The sequence below is a fragment of the Sceloporus occidentalis genome, unplaced genomic scaffold (genome assembly GCF_023333645.1).
Source record: "Sceloporus occidentalis isolate IW3139 unplaced genomic scaffold, rSceOcc1.0.p SCAF_26, whole genome shotgun sequence".
In the NCBI taxonomy this organism is placed as follows: domain Eukaryota; kingdom Metazoa; phylum Chordata; class Lepidosauria; order Squamata; family Phrynosomatidae; genus Sceloporus; species Sceloporus occidentalis.
Genome location: NW_028317006.1, coordinates 6,115,925 through 6,134,086, shown reverse-complemented (window position 1 = coordinate 6,134,086; position 18,162 = coordinate 6,115,925). Strand labels below are relative to the sequence as shown.

Genomic DNA, 18,162 nt, shown 5'->3' with positions numbered 1-18,162 from the left:
AAACATCGGTACCTTTCAATACATGAGATGCTCAAGGAGGAAGTATCACTCACAATTAAAAACAATGTAAAATGCAATTAAATACAACGGAGTGTGGAGAGGTAACACTTCTATATCTGTTTACCTGTATATCCAGTAGGTCCTTATGCTCTTTTCGTTTGAGAACTGATACTTCACCCCGAAATGATTATAACTATGAATAATTTGTGCTATTAAAATACTAAAGAAAATCACATTATTTGTTTACTATATCTTTACTATTCCATAAATATATATTTTTGTTATTTTTATTTTATGTGTTTGTAGAAAAAAACGTGTATACAGTCTATACTAAGAGAATATTATATATTCAGTGTAGGGCAAATGTACACACTTGTAGATATAGGAATGTGATAAAAAAAGAGAAACTCCCTTTATATGTATACGTATAAAAAAAATATTCTACCTTTATGGTGCCGTCCAAACGAATTAATGTCAGTAATAAAGCTCTATATAACAAAAATAGTTCCTGTATAAATGTGAAAATAATTTTCCCTCTTTTCCCAGAAGCCGAGACAATCAGGAGGCAATCGCCCTCCAAAGCGTAATTTGATGGTAAATTGAACATGTTTAGAGGGAGACAAAATAGGAATTATGAAAAAAAAGGAAAACTGGCATTTTGAAATATCCAGGAAATAGTCTGTAACGTTCGTGTCACTAGATATACAGTTAATCATTTTATCACTGTATTGGCTATTTGTTGGATTTACAATACAAATTGCAAAATTATGTTGAGGTCAGCGTAAAAAAAATCTGGCTTTTTAAAAAAGAAATATACAAAAAAGAAGTCTCCTCTAGATGAGCTGGATGTGCCTGTTCTCCTGTGCCGTCACAGTGAGAGTACTGAGTCTTCTCTCTCGTCCCTCTCTGTTCTGCCAGCTGCAGTCTCTCAGTGATTATTCTGTGCAAGTTTAATGGTGACCGTTTTAACTTCTGTGTATTCTGTAAGTGCATATTCACCCCTGCAAGGAGAATGAGTTAATGAAGACGAACGATTGTCAAATATTACTAAGGTATAAAATAAACTTAGCCAATTGTATCCCTCACCCTCCTCTATATACAGCTCAGCATGGCAACTATAATTTTATACAGCTACAGTGGTCCAAAAGGGTTGGCTACATCAATTGGTCCTAGAGCAATACTGGTGCAGAGGTTTTAAAGCCATCTCATTATTATAGCAACCAATGGGATGTTCATGCTGATTTTACAGGTACATTTGTTGCTATGGTGAGAATTTTTATAAAATGTTAGAACTGCCTTTTATAATGATTTCCCCAATTTTAGCCCCTTTTTGTCTCAAAGAAGTCATGAAAGAGCGAACCACCTGCAGCTCCCCTTCACCAACCTTAAAGCCACATGTTCATTATTTAATGAACATGATTATATTCATGTGAGAACTCCTATACTCAGAGTATTTAGAGTATTTCAAACATTCATTGAAAGAGCAAACACAACCCGTATTTCAATTAGGAGCATGAGAAAGATTTGTGGCATCCGATTAGAGAAGGCTGTGTTCCACATCTATGTGCAGTAGCTCCGTAAGTCTGAAGGACACACTTGGCTTTGCTTTGTTACTTCTGAGAATTAACACAACACTGACTTAAGAAGAGTTCGCTAATGGATTTGTATGTATATAAAATGTCCTAAAAAACAATAAGCATACCTTGAAATAACAAAAGTCATGTAAAAAAACCCATCATGGCAACAAAATTCACTTCTATGTTTTAAATAAAATACACGAAGAAACCCTAGGATACCTCCTAACATTTCAAGCGTCAAACAGGTATACTCTTGTCTTTTAAGAGTAGCCTTAAGAAATGCGTCTTAAAGGAGTGGCGAGAGGTTCTTCTTTACTGAGACTTTTTGTGCCTTTTAGACATTTTGCTTAGTCATTCATGCAAGGAAGTATTTTAATGTATCTTATGTCAACTATTTAAGTTCTAAACATATTTTGTGACTTTTAGGGTAAGGAACACCGTGATAACACTGTGATAATATCCACCAGACATTCCGAGTTAATTAAAAAGAGTGACCTCAGGGATGAAAGGGGGCCGGTGGATCTGAGCTTTATTGGGCAACGTATCTTGGACTTGCATGTTTGGACTTCAATAATCCACCTTCATGCAAGAGGCAGAAAGAAATGGAGGACCTTGTGCTAATTGTTAGATAAATGCCTATTACATATACCCTCGACAACCTGTTGTATACTTATTTTATTTCATTGTGATTGTTATGATCTTCTCTATACAATGTATACAATGTCTATGCGCAAAACACAGACTTTCTCACCAGACTAACACATTATGCACAGAAAGGGACTTACAATTCTCTGCCATTTCCTGACATTTTGTAACCTCCAAAAGGTGTTTGTGCGTGGAGAGCGTTGTAACAGTTCACCCTACAAAATAGACAGACATTTTTAGATATGACATCTATCAATTGTCTTAAGCAATTTAAAATTGGGTAAAGGGGAGGGTATAGCAACAATCATAGGGTTACAACAGAGGATGGGACTACAATTTAGTCAATCTGTTCTTTTGAGCTAAACAAATGCCTAGTGTATATCATTCTAATTCTAGTCCTGTGTGTTTGGGCCAGAGGAACACCAGCACCGGTGTGTTCTAGAGGAGTCTGTTTAAGTTGCTTAAGGTGAGTATGAGCTAAGAATTTGCATTTATTGTCTCTATTAAGCTTTGATTGATTGAGGATTATCTGGTAACTCCAGTAGCTGGAGATCTAGGTTTAGTGAAGAACACTACAATACAACCCCGTTAGAACCTGAGACATGAAGAGAGACGCCCAGGGCACTTACCACACGGTTCCAGACTGCAGGGCAGAGGCAACGCTTATTGCTTTGTCCAAGCTCCTGGTAAACACTGCAGCTGTCAGGCCATATTCCGTGTTGTTTGCCCTTGTTATCACTTCCTCCACGTTTCTGAATTTTAGTATCGCTTGAACAGGGCCAAAAATCTACATAGAACAGGGAAGTTGAGTTTAGAGCAATGTACGTGGAAGAGTTTTCATTTGTGTTGTGTCATAAATATAACATTCAAGACAAAGCAAAAAAGATGGCGATCAAGGCCCTAGTTCTAAGAACTTTTGTTACTACAAGGTCTCAAACTCCAGTTCTCGAGGTCTAGTGGGGCACAAACACAACAGGTTATAGGATCATACTTAGAATAAATACTATACTTTTTAGGGGGCATATGAACAGACATGTAATGGAGGCTAATGGAGATGTTGTGGGTTATGTGGCAAGCTTCATTGCCCATTTTCCCTTTAAATGGGGGTGTTTCCCACCCCCCAATGTCATGGAACCCCCCACCGATGTCATGGAACGGCCCACCGATGTCATGGGACCGCCCACCGATGTCATGGGACCACCTGCTGACATCATCGGGACCACCTGCTGACGTCATCGGGACCGCCCGCTGGCATCAGTGGGCAGTCCAGGACGCGTCCTGCAAGGGAAGGCTCCGGCTGGCTGGAGCTCAGAAGTTCCCAGGGATGCACATCTGTCACATCATTTCTTTACTTTCATTGAACATCTTGTAAAATCTTGATCTCTGAATATATATATTCTGTGTGAATTAGGCCAGTAGAACAAAAAAATTATAATAAAATTATAATAAATTCACATTTATCCAACCCATAAGGACAGTCCAAATCAGACATTTGTCTTGGCCTCTCCTGGGCTTCATTGATGTAATATCGTTGGTATGTCTCTTTTGGTATAACACTTTTAAAATATTTTTGCTTTTGGCACAGATATTTCCTTAACGGCATTTTTGACACGCGTGTACATATGTATGTCGCTGAACAATAATACATAATACACACATTCCAATGTTATTACAAAAATTAACTATATACCTATAGATCTTTTTACAAAAATGTGCCTTATTTACCTCCTCCTTGGCTATCCTCATGTCATCTGACACCTCTGAGAAAACCGTGGGTTTAATAAAGAAGCCTTGATCCCCGATGGCAGAGCCGCCACATTCCAACTTTGCTCCCTCTTCCTTCCCACTCTGTATAAACTCCAGAACCTTGTTAAACTGTTCTTGGTCAATCTAAATATCACACAAAGAAAAAGTTAATTCTCGATTCCAAGGAACCCCAATCACGCTTTTAAGAAATAACACAAAGACCATCAAAATGATATATATATATATATATATAGGTGTATACTTGCCTCATTACTAGAAATTATCTCCATCGTGGGTCAGTTTAAAAAGAAGAATATTAAAAAAACATACATTAGACAGCTGCAGTACAGAAACCTGGATTGTTTGGCAAGAACCCATGATACTTAAATACTAAATAGCGACCCTGTAACAACTAATGTTGACTTTGATATGTAAATGACTTTTTGAAACCGAAACAGGTTTTCAATTCAAGTGACCATCCATTCAGAGAATCAGATGAAAGACAAAAACCATGCATCTTACTGCAAGCTGTCCTGATATATATGCATAGCTACTGTACCCCATCATATTGTCTGTACCTAATACACCTCTTATAGGACTGGACACAGGGATAGGCACCAATATTGCTCATGGTGGACATGTTCTGGGGGTCTGTGGTGGACAAGTTAATTATGTCCCATGGACATTCACAACCATTGTCACAGACACTGGTTTCCTTGTAAGGACACTTTGCCTATCGCTGACTGCAGATATTATACCTCTCATTTATTACACTGAAAAACTGCAGAGTATTTACAATACAATTACAGTATTTAAATACAATAGTGCTATATAAATAAAAAAAAATATATATATATCTTATCTTGCCCTTTCCCCTTCTAATTAACAGCCCCTTTGGCTATTTGTCCTTGTATCATTTATGGAAATGAGCATCTGAGGTTATCCTATGGATGTTGAGGTTATCCTATGGACTAATTTGAGTTGTTATCAGGGCCAGCCCGACAATGGAGCCGAGTGGGGCAACCGCTGCAGGCTGCCCTTTTTTTTTATTTTTTTTTAAGGCGAGAAGAGAGAGAGAGGGGGCTGAGTGGTTTTATCTTACCAAATTGTCAGTACCCGCTCGGCGCCCCTCTCTCTCCTCTGCAAGCCCTCTAGCTCGGTCTCGGTGCCGGCTTGTAATGCCGAGCGCTGGAAGATGACGTCATTTCCGGCGCTCAAGAGGGAGAGGAAGGGTAGATAATGATGGGGGGGGGCGTCATTTTAAACTTCGCCCCAGGCGGCATTTTGTCTTGGGCCGGCCCTGGTTGTTCTGAATGGCAGCAGCCTTAACACCCTCCATGCCTAAACTTCCTACGGCATAATACCTAAACATCTCATATACTTTATATGTATGCTCTGTTACTTTGAATAGTAAGTCCTCAATGTTAGTCCAGCTAATAGCAATACTTCTCACTATGAGATAGCGGTGGTGGTGCTCGGGCTGAATAATAGGAAAATACCTGCTTTTTAGTACACAGAGGGCACATCTGTGACACCAGCATTAATCTGACACCTTAGACCATATAAATGTTTTTTCATCTCTTTTAAAGAGACACAATGACCTCAGTGCTACTGTAACTGTACCTGAGGACCCTGTTCAGTTTTGGAATCAAAGGGGTCGCCGACATGTCGCCGTTTGGCATATTCTACACTTCGTCTCACAAAATCAGGATAGATTGATTCTTCCACAAAGACACGGGAGGCTGCTGTACAGCACTGGCCTTGATTGAAGAAAACTCCTTGGTGAGCGCATTCCACAGCGAGATCCACTGCAGAAAAAGCCAAGTGAGATGGCTGAATGAGTAATACTCTATACTACAAGATGAAAAGCCACTTTATTGAAAATGAAATATAATTTGTCTCAGAAGTTTAAAATTTTCTTTACCATAGTTAGGTTTGTAATATAGCACAATCACATTTTTCTTATGTAATATTATTTAGTTCTGATGCTGGAATATAACAATAATACAAAGACATGGATGCGAAAACTGAATACTGAAAGCATAAAGATTGAAAATGAGTCTCTGTAACTTTTCAGCAAGCTAAAAATATTGTACATGTTTAACAGTTTATGGTCGCTATAAAACTTTAAACAGTACAATTTAATGACTGTCCTCATATCAGGTATGCAGAGCCTCCCAGTGGAAAACATTTAACCTATTTGTTTAAAGGAGACAACACATGTATAATGGAGAAAAGGAGATAAACATTAATTTTACAAAATATTGTTTATATTTTTGTACGATCAGGGTACAAGCACCATTAATTAAGTATCGCAACAGAAACCATGGTCCTTATGTGGATAATACATCTAACACATCCTTTATTGTTTTAAATTGTTTTAAATGTGTTAATAGATCATTGGACAGAGTTGCATAGGTAAAGTATCAATTCAGTAACATTTATGTTGCTGAATATTGATATATCCTACAATATAGGCAGATAAAACTCCAATGGTCAATGGTAGTGGAACCGAAATTAATTATCTAATCCCATATCTACATTTGTAATGTTACAATATATACTGCATAATAACTGCTTTATAAATAAATAACAGCAAAAATCTGGAAAATATAGTAGTTCTTGTATGAAGGGAAAAATACCATCTAGGTCCTAAAGTATTACACTGCCTGGCTACACAAACGGTACAAAAATGATTCTATGGAGGAGATGGAGATAAAAGGTCCTATGAATTAAGTGGAGAGAAATGGTTATCTGAATGAGCTAAAATGATATGCCGCTGCACTTATGTTTATTGTACAGAAAGCACCAGATACTATTCAGTTACTTACTGTCAGCATCCGCAAACACAATGCAGGGGTTTTTTCCTCCAAGCTCCAAAGTGCAGCGTTTCAGATTACTTTTGGAAGCAGCTTCTTTAATTAACTTCCCAACCTGCATAGACAAAACTATTAGCAATAGAATATCTTTCTCACAGGCAGCAAATGCATTGCTTAACACAAAACACTAGATGGCGCTGTTTCCATACAAAACAAAGTTCCCAAAGTAGCCAAATGTTCCAGAATTTATATAAAAAAAAAAGATTTGAGGTGTTGTGACCAAAATAAGTAGCTTTTTTTCTGGAACAGCTGAGAACTGTAATTAGAACTATAACTAAAATATAATCATTGTCCAAGAAAAACTGCTTTATACGAAGTCTGCTAGAAATCCAATACAGTTGCTTTTTGAAGATTTTTTAAAATAGTTTTTGGTAAATAATATCATAGCAGCTGGCTAGAATTTCCCATAATACTAATAGCCCCTGAAAGTCTTGATACGGCAATAAGAAAGTAACTTGTGATGTAGTGTCAATGCAGGACCATTATTCAAAGTCTTACCTCTGTAGATCCAGTGAAAGCGACTTTGTCAATATCTGGATGGTGAGAGATGGCAGCTCCAGCTGTGGGGCCGTATCCAGGAACAATATTAACTACCCCAGGGGGGAAGCCAGCCTGAAATGATAGGTAGCTGGGTTCATACTGCTCTTTTACTCACAATTATTACTATTATTATTATCTTTTATTTATATAGCGCCAACAGTTTACGCAGCGCTTAACATATATATTATATATGGCATGATATGTTAAATAGGGGTGATGATTAAATGCATAATTAAAATAAGAGTTAGTCTTCCATACAGCACAACATATAAAATATGTTCTAAATAAGATACAGCCAGGTGAAAGCAGTAGAGCTTATAATAACAAATAATGTCATAGCAGGTATTTGGATACAGAATAGAGGTGGTAGTTTTTGTAACTGCACATAACATAATAGTAGGTATCTACAGAGAGTGCTGTGATATTACCTCTTTGATTAATGATCCCATGTAGAGAGATGTGAGAGGCGTCTGCTCTGCTGGCTTTATAACCAGTGTGTTCCCACAGCAAAGAGCTGGAGCCATCTTCCAGGTCAGCATGAGCAGAGGGAAGTTCCACTGAAACATAATAGTGTATATCATAGCACTATGTCCACAACAATATACTAATATCCTCACCCAAAACACATGGAACCTTAGCTACAATGTACTAACGTGACCAACAGCACTGGAATCTTACAGTGTATCAACCGACTAAGGATTCTGTAACCTTGTCAACAGTATATTAACTTGGCCCACAGCACTGAAATTGTAATCACACTTTAGAAATCTTGACTACAACGTCTGGCTGACATCTTTCAGCCTAGACCCAAGTGCTGGCAAATGCCTAAACTGTACTGAGGACAAAAATAAGTGGACGTTTCTAAGAAGATACAGTTATGCTGATATAAGTGGATAGTGGTACGGTGGAAATCCAGAAAACAAGTAGAGTCAAGGTGATACCTTTATTGGCTACCTGAGCAGAATTAGAGTGTAAGGTTTCAAGAGAAGTTAAGTCACCGTTGCACCCTAATTCTACTCAGTTGGCCAATAAAGGTATCAATGTGGCTCTGCTTGTTTTCAGTTGCTGAAATGCTGCCTACAGGTTTGAACGCCACATGCTTGTGGAACTGCAAATCTAAAAAAGCTGAGGCTAAACACACTTAGTCCTCTACTATGCCATCCGTCCCATTTCCTTAAAGCGTAAAATGCTAGCACTCACATCTCGCTTTACTTGGTTCCTACAGTAAACTTTCCTGTGGCGTACTCAACCAGGACCTCCACTAGAAACCTTTGTAGTGTCCCGATCACTCTTCTTGGACAACTGGGTTTGCAGGCGACACAAGTAAGATTCTGGGAGATGTGCAGTTTGGTATGATTGAGGGCCATGTTGTTTATGATAAAGGATGTGCAGAACCTCTTGGAATCTTTCACTATCATTGTTTCTAAGGAGGATCTGCAGTAGCTTATTTCTCGGTATATAAATGACTACTGCTGTTGGATTGTGGTTACTAAGATTAAGCATTGGGTACACGTATAACAAATACTCACAGGTGTGATGGCTCCACATGTACCAATGGGTTCATGTACAGTGTAGCAGAGAAAACTGTCATCTAAAAGAAATAACAATTTTTTACATTATTGAAGACTCCTGCAACTATAAAGGCCAATAAGAGATTTAAAGTTTTGGACCCAAAATGCAGGTCATTTAATCATGTATTTCTTCTTTTTTATTATACCAATACTGACTTTTGAGTAAGTTTGTCTCCCTGAATATTCTCCTTTCCAGCATTACTTAAAGTGTAATTGAAAAATGAAATACGCAAGTACTGTTGTCAAGTTTTTTAACCTTTATAAGAGTAAACAAAGTAAGCTTTTTACTGTAAGTAAATATTTAAAGAATTCTAGATATGCTTTTTGCATACAAACAATATTATTTAACACAGGATAAAAGAAAATACAACACATTACTTCAACAAAACTACTAAAAATAGTAGTAAATAACACTTTGGAGGTGACCAGTGTCAACAATTTAAGCATAAAATTACAACACAAGCTTTTACTGGGAATTCTTCTTTGAAATCCTGATCATAACCCCTACCTGCAAACTCCCAGGTATAAAGTAACCATCCAAGACTGCACAGCCATATAAGATAAAAAGTATAGACATCCACTATCCGTGAAGAAACACCCATTACTCACCTACAGGGACCGTCTTCCCCTGTATTTTGTCAGCCCAGCCAGCAAAGTAACGCAGAGTCCTGATGCAGCCCTCCAGGTCCACCAAAAAGGCGTGCAGGAAAGGTTTCCCGGTGTCCATTGTTTCCAGAGTCTACCGCAACATGAAGGTGGAAGAGAATACAAATATAAGAGATACTATCATCCAGATGAGGGCATAATTGGTATATTTGTTCAAAACTTATACAATTTTGTATCACTCTTCGGAGTAGATAAATCTTCTTACAAAAAGGATACCCTATTCTTGAAGGGTATAGGTCATAGTGTATGTTCATGCAACATTAACGACACCAGTGGGTAAGTGAATACATTTATCAGCATCTCCCTTACAGCCAGAATGATTCTGTCCCGCTCGATGAGGTCACTGAGCTTGTGAAGAAGTCTGCCTCTACCGGTGGCATCCAGTCTCCTCCATGGAGACCCCCTCTGGAATGCAGCCCTAGCCGCTTTCACTGCTTTATCAACGTCTTCCTGAAGGATACAATCAACACAACAACAGTGATAAACACTTGTATCATTTATTATAACTCTTACAATCGCTTCTTTGTGTGTTAAAATTAAAACCAGAGAGGGGTCAACACTTTAATCTGCTGAAAAATGTATTTCTGAAATGCTATGACATTTCCTTGTAATAGTGCTACTGTATGTAGGCATTATATACATATCTTGAACAATGCTTATATCTAGTGGACATTGGAGGCAGCAAGCACTGTATATAAAGCTCACTTTTTATATTTGAAAAGACACGTTGCATGACCTACCAGGCAATAGGTGCCACCTGGTGCACCACTTAGTTAATGGACCAGTTTGGGGAATCAGAGATCTCGCTTGTAAGCAGCCCGTTTACACATTGTACGTCCTCATAATGCCGATCTCAGGATATAAACGTCATATCCTGGTGTTCAGCATGTAGGTAAATTATGGGTGCTGCCCTGGGTCAGGCCTAGACACACCACCGGCTGCAATGCAATATACAGACGGCAATGAAATATACATTCCTTACCTTATCCCCTTCCTCCACCTCACAAATCTCTTTGCCAGTGGCCGGGTTGTATACGGGAAATGTTCTGCCGCTCACCGATTGGTGCCACTCATTGTTAATAAATATCTAGAAAAAGACACACGAAATGTGTGGGATCTGATTAAGCTTGATATCCAAAACAAACTGAAGTCAACACATAAAGTAACCCGTCCCCACTAATGCAAGACTGGTGCCAAACTTTACTACAAAGCCCCATCCCGTACGATATCGTCTGCTTATACATTAGGCTTCCATCGCTTCGATTGTCTCTTTAGGTTTTGACACATAATGTTTCCTGATTTTGCTCTTGTGCTTCTCTCTTATTATCCTTTGCTGTCCGCTCTGACTGTGGACAATATGGTTTCTTCTTCTCCTTGTGGTGTGATCACAGCGGCCTCTAGGCCTTTGGAGCTGTTCCTTTGGATAGTAGCAGTTACTATGGTGTAGCCCAGCCCTTTACATCATCATGTTCTGACTGATGGGTACACACCATGACTTGTCCTGTGGGATATGCATTCACACCATATGTATCTTTTATTAACCAGTAAAACGTAGTTTTCTTCTTGCTATCAAAGGCACATTGTATTTGGTGTTCAGTAATTGGTATACACTCGAACTTCCCTCCAGTGCTGTGAACATTCTGTATTCTTCCGTTAATGCTGTGATCTGCCTGCACTCTGCCTGCAGTGATGTATGTGCAGTGCATTCTGCATGCAGTGATGCATACACGCCAAATTCTGTAGTCTATAATGTGTACACGCCGCATTTTGTAGTCTATAATGTGTACACACCGCATTCTGTAGTCTATAATGTGTACACGCCGCATTCTGTAGTCTATAATGTGTACAGGCCGCATTCTGTAGTCTATAATGTGTACACGCCGCATTCTGTAGTCTATAATGTGTACAGGCCGCATTCTGTAGTCTATAATGTGTACACGCCGCATTCTGTAGTCTATAATGTGTACACGCCGCATTCTGTAGTCTATAATGTGTACAGGCCGCATTCTGTAGTCTATAATGTGTACAGGCCGCATTCTGTAGTCTATAATGTGTACAGGCCGCATTCTGTAGTCTATAATGTGTACAGGCCGCATTCTGTAGTCTATAATGTGTACAGGCCGCATTTTGTAGTCTATAATGTGTACACGCCGCATTCTGTAGTCTATAATGTGTACACGCCGCATTCTGTAGTCTATCATGTGTACACGCCGCATTCTGTAGTCTATCATGTGTACACACCGCATTCTGTAGTCTATAATGTGTACACGCCGCATTCTGTAGTCTATAATGTGTACACGCCGCATTCTGTAGTCTATAATGTGTACACACCGCATTCTGTAGTCTATAATGTGTACAGGCCGCATTCTGTAGTCTATAATGTGTACAGGCCGCATTCTGTAGTCTATAATGTGTACAGGCCGCATTCTGTAGTCTATAATGTGTACAGGCCGCATTCTGTAGTCTATAATGTGTACAGGCCGCATTTTGTAGTCTATAATGTGTACACACCGCATTCTGTAGTCTATAATATGTACACGCCGCATTCTGTAGTCTATCATGTGTACACACCGCATTCTGTAGTCTATCATGTGTACACACCGCATTCTGTAGTCTATAATGTGTACAGGCCGCATTCTGTAGTCTATAATGTGTACACGCCGCATTCTGTAGTCTATAATGTGTACACGCCGCATTCTGTAGTCTATAATGTGTACACACCGCATTCTGTAGTCTATAATGTGTACACGCCGCATTCTGTTCCAATATGGTGATATCTAAGCCACTATCTGAGACACTGTAATTTGTTCTGCAGTTTAATATAAATATATATATATATATATACAGTATTTGCTCGATTATAAGACGAGGTTTTTCTCAGAGCAAATGCTCTGAAAAATACCCCTCGTCTTATAATCGGGGTCGTCTTTTAATCAGCCCTCAAATAGGTCTGACTATGAGACGACTAAGATCCAGATCCCCCGCAGCTGCAGGGGACCTGGATCCTCCTGTATCCCCCCCCCCACTTACCGGTGCTTCTGAGTCCCCTGTCATGTAGCCGGGGCAGCGTGTAGATGTCTAGGCGATTCGCGTAGACGACTTACGCTGCAGCGGGAAGGAGGTGTGGCTAGCAGCGGGGGTTGTCTGCGTCCATCGCGCAGACTTTCCCCGGGTGTCAGAGATCAGAGTTCCCACGAATCGCGTAGACATCTACACGCTGCCCCGGCTGCATGACAGGGGAGTCAGAAGCACCGGTAAGTTTTGGGGGGGGTGTTAAATGGGGGGCATAAGGCATTTCTGGAGGCAGAGTGTTCTATGAAATGCCTTTTAACCCCCTTAATGTCACTCTGCCTCCTGAAATGCCTTAAACCTCCCTATATGCCACTGTGCCCCATAATATGCCTTTTAACCCCCTTAATGCCAGAGTGGCATATAGGGGTATAAGGCATTTCTGGAGGCAGAGTGGCACATAGGGGGTCAAAAAGCATATCATGGGGCACAGTGGCATATAGGGTTAAAAGGCATATCATGGGGCACAGTGGCATTTAGAGGGTTAAAAGGCATATCATGGGGCACAGTGGCATATAGGGGGTATAAGGCATTTCTGGGGCAGATGTGCATAACTGGGGGGGGGGGAAGGTTGGAAAATAGAAGGAAATAAAACCAAAATATTTTTCTCAATCATAGCTTTTATTAAAAAAAAAGTTTACATAAATTAACATTTACTGATAAAAAATTTTCCTATAGGGTCGTCTTATATTCAGGCTTTTTCTTTTTTTTCCCCTAAATTAATATTCAGATTTGGGGGGTCGTCTTATAATCAGGGTCGTCTTATAATCGAGCAAATACGGTGTATATATACATATACATACAGTTCATACACACATATACATATATATGCATGTTCTATAGCCAGGGATTGTATCATCTTCTGAAATGTAAGCACGCAGCAAGGTGATGTGCAAAAGCATTTGATATATGTATGAGAAAAACATCAGGGAGATCTACCCCAAGCGGAAAAGTCAATTAAAGTAAAGCTATAAAAATAGTTAATCCTTTAGATTCATTAATATGATTAGAATTTGATGCCAGCCCATTGGAAGCCTTATTTATACCATCTACACTGATACAACTTGTCTTTAATTATTCATCTTTATTAAAATCAAAGGAAAAAAACTTGTTTTATACAATGTAAATATATTATTTATTATAGATACAAGGTTATTCCATTCAAAATACATTGATTAGACTTGCAAACACATATTAAAACGTATCCCCTACGGTGATCTATCCTGATACCATTACTGGGTGTTCTCCAATCTGTTCTGATGTCCAGACACATTTCCTGTTGACCCTACCACTAGAAGAACACACAACTAGTCAAGAAGTGGAAACTCAACTCTCCTGCAAATTCTCCTGACAATTTCCCTTTTAATAAACAAAGATCTGATGTGTGTTGTGGGACACGCATGAGTATCCAGTTGGTTTGCAGGGTAATGCTTTGATGTCACTTGCCATTACAGGGTTTTTAATCAAAGTAAAGTTGCTGCTCCTGCTGAAAATCAGATGCCTTGCATTGAAACACACTCATGTTTCCACGCCTGGACTGGCCATTGGCATATTGGGCAAATAAGCCCCATACTTACCATTACTGCCGCTCCAGGAGCAGATTGAGCTGTGAAGTGGCTGCTGCAGGCTGGACAAAGTACCAGGGCCATTTTCTGTCCCTACTCTTCCCTGCATGTATCTGACATATCTGTAGATATGCCCATCCTGATATTATATGCTTATCAATATCTAGACACTGTATAAAATACACACTGATGTACAGTATACACACTGAGTTATACGCTTACTGACATCCAGACAATGAATTACATGACATCAAAAACATAGAATGTATATAATGTGGTCAGCATCCCACCTCCTCAGCAAAAATTTATAAACAGCCTAAAAGTCCAAGCCATGGATGGAACGAATGATGTCAGCTATTATGTTCAATTGCAATATGAAGCATATATCTAACAAGGTAAAAGAAACGTTATAATACACGGACTTCTGCTTAAGAAGTGATATTTACATGAAGACGAGTGCAATGATATTTGAGAACTTTTATGCTCTAATGCCTTGACCTCTGAACACCCAAGATGCAGTCATCCCCTGTTCGGCCCTAGATATGGGTAAATTCCAATGGGGCATCTTGCCATACCCAGAAGACACCATGCTAAACCCATTCTGACTATGTATAAAGAGCAATTCTGGTGCAAAGTGAAAGAGCCGTACAATCAAAGCAGCCATATGTACTAGAAAGTCTTTGTATGAAGATAATTGCTTTTACTTGCAATCTACCCAAGATACTGACCAACAGTAAAGCGTGCCCTATTGCTGCAGTCTGCCCTTACATCTGGACACACTGCGCTTGATATGTTAGTACTGCAACGTGGACTCGCTGTCTACCAGTGACATGGCCTAGGCCGACTATCAGGCAATCAAGCCCCCTGCCCAGGTCTTCCGCTATACAATGAGAGCTTTGATCTCCCCAACTGGCTTATGTATGCCATGCAGGCTCATTAAAAGGCAATGAGCGCCTTTAAGACACAACTCGCCATGATGTGACATCATATCTCCACTCTCTCCCCGCGCGTGTCGAACACAGAAGGGGGAGGCTTTCTTAGATACATCACTGCTGTTTAATTTACTTATATAGAACAATGTAAGCCGCTAAGGGCCACCACTGACATAAGAGTCTACTTCAGACTGGATTGGGGTGAGGGGTAGACAAGGATTTCTCATAAATGAGGTTGCTAGTGCATAATTTTTTTTAAACATAGAAATAATCCTAAATAGTGTGTTTTCTTGATTTATGTATATTTATTCCTTTAATCATCTACATTATAAATGGGGCCTTCTAAAAACTATTTGCTTGAGCCCCCTAGAAATCTAGAACCACCACTGTTTACACACATTTGGAAACCGGTCCTTGAGCGTATCGGGGTTATGACATGCCTAATGCTGTCTAATTACCTAATAAACAGATATATGTGTCACTGATATCTGGTGCAGAGCGATCTCTTCTCACTGACAGCTCTGTGTGATTATGGATTCTGTACATGACAACATATACAACATCAGTTGTTAGTAACATCTGGAACAGATCATTACTACTATCTTTATTCCATCTGAGGGAGAGACCTCAGTGGTCTCAAAAGATTTGTTTTTGTTGGTCCAATAAAAGATATAAATTTTGACTAAATACTCCACACATAGCGGACCGGCTTTAGTGATAAATGTTACATGGTAACACTACATAGTACATACCACATGGTGAGTTTAGGTGTACAGAACAGTCTCCGAGCATAGGTAAAAGTGTTGTCCCTGAACATAATATGGGCTAGGTAGGGCGCCTCTAACAGAGGGACACATAGCCTGTAAACTTTACTAGCTATTAAAAGGGGCCATACATCATCCTAATAACAGACGGACATCAGAGCAGGTTATGAATAGAGAATTCTACAAGACACTACGGTTAAATAGATACAGAGATATATGTTCTATCAATATATAAATGTATAATGTATATATATATATATATATATATATATACACACACACATTATAACAATTGCACTCCAAATGCCAAGTTTCTCCCCGGTGCCAAATAGCTGTAGCAGTAAATAATACGTTTCAGTCTTGTTTATTACAGACTTTCATCAGGTCCTAAACAAGACTGAAACGTTGACTTGAAAACCGAAGTTGTTTGTGTGGTTATTTGGAAAGTCCCTGGAGTGCCGGTAACTATTGTTGGACTCTCTCTCTCTCTCTCTCTATATATATATATACTTAATAATTATAACAAAACATAGATTTACTACACAATATTAATTTTTTTCTGGGATTTTTTCTTTTTGCAGAGTTACAACAAATGCTAGATTACGTTTGATTAATATAGAAACATAGAATATGATGGCAGATAAGAGCCATTCGGTTCTTTTATAGGCTGCCAATTCCTCCCTAAATCTTACTCACTCCTTGATGTTGTCTTAGATTCAGGATAACTTTAAGCCTATCCTATGCATGTTTAACGTCCCTAAATGAATTAGTCTCTACCACTTCTGATGGGAGGCCGCTCCATTTATCTACTACAATCTCAGTGAAGAAACATTTCCTGACATTACATCTAAACCAGTTTTAGATTATGGCCTCTTTCTCCTAATTTCAATATGTTACATAGTCTAATAGAACCCTGGGTTGCAATATATAGTACAGAAATGCTATATGCTATAGCCTAAACACAGAACCTCACTAAATGCATAGTGCATGTACACACATACAATAAAATGCACTACACATGGCATTGCACAATCTATAATACATTACACATGACTAGGTATGAACAGCAACATGCTGTATGCACATGATACCCTAGCACTCTATGCGAAAGCATAGGATAGGCCAGGGCATTATTATACATTACAATAAAGTAGTATATAATTACATAGAAAGAAAGTAATTATATAGAATAATCATTATAAGACAGTATGTTACATACCAGGTGTAAAAGAGTATCATCTCAGCAACAGATCAAGTATATTAAAATGTGTATGAAGGTGTTAAAAAACATTTCTGCTGCACATATCTGGTAGTATTACAGGTAAATAAATAGTAAAACAATATGATTCATATATATATATATATATATATATATATATATATATATACACACACACACACAGATGTATATTAATAATTTAAAGATACATTTATATTGATAGATAATTATGTGATAGATGGATCATATAGATTGATGATGGATAGATAGACATAGCTATAGATATATAGATGAGTGTATGTATACCTTAGACGATATGAGAGAATGCTATGAGTACAGGTGATAACATCAGCACAGGTGTTACCTTGCAGTGCTGGACCTCCAGGTTGCTGAGTGGCCGGGGCAGCATTGGTGGCTTCTTGTCCAGTTGCCCATTCTCAGTGGTCCCATTAGTGGTTGTCATGTTTGAGTAGCGCTGTCCGATTGAGCCCCGGTCCGCAGTGCCTCTCCTCCGCAGCGCCGGTTCTGGGAAGCCTCTGTGTGCGGACTGTCAGGGGCGCTCCTCTCCCTTTAATAAGTCTAGTTCGGGGAAATACAGTGATTGACTCAGCTGATTGGCTGCAAGGACAGGAGGCGTAACGCCCCCTGCTTCCCAAACCATTCTTTCTACAACAGATCAGTAGTGATGCGAGTGTCTGGCAGTGAGGTTCCCCGTGGAGCAGTGTGTGTGATCGTGTTAGTGTGTGATACATTGATATGTAAGGATGGTCTCAACTGTATATCTTCAGGAGATCGAGGCTGTGTGTCCTGGTACTTGATCCATGAAACGTTTGGTAATGCGGGTCCTTGTGCCGTTTGTTGTGTGTTGTGAAGAAGTATCAAGACGGCTCACTTCTCCTCCACTTTGTTGTTCTGTGATAAGAATAATATCCTCTGAAAAGTAGCTTTTCTTATGTTTTTAATTAGAATGCTTTCAGACATGAATTAGT

General features: G+C 39.2%; 1 protein-coding gene across 1 annotated transcript; it reads right to left on the bottom strand.

Moving 5' to 3' along the window:
- Positions 1 to 928: 928 nt before the first annotated feature.
- Positions 929 to 17,636, bottom strand: LOC149300044 (retinaldehyde dehydrogenase 3-like). Its single transcript, XM_089485614.1, has 13 exons — positions 17,538 to 17,636; positions 10,607 to 10,711; positions 9,934 to 10,074; positions 9,568 to 9,697; positions 8,917 to 8,978; positions 7,816 to 7,944; positions 7,346 to 7,459; positions 6,800 to 6,902; positions 5,592 to 5,776; positions 3,948 to 4,112; positions 2,852 to 3,009; positions 2,363 to 2,437; positions 929 to 1,001 (listed from the first exon to the last, which is right to left on the bottom strand). Exons 1-13 carry the CDS (start codon positions 17,634 to 17,636, stop codon positions 929 to 931), a joined length of 1,539 nt encoding a protein of 512 aa, XP_089341740.1.
- Between the last annotated feature and the right edge of the window lie 526 nt (positions 17,637 to 18,162).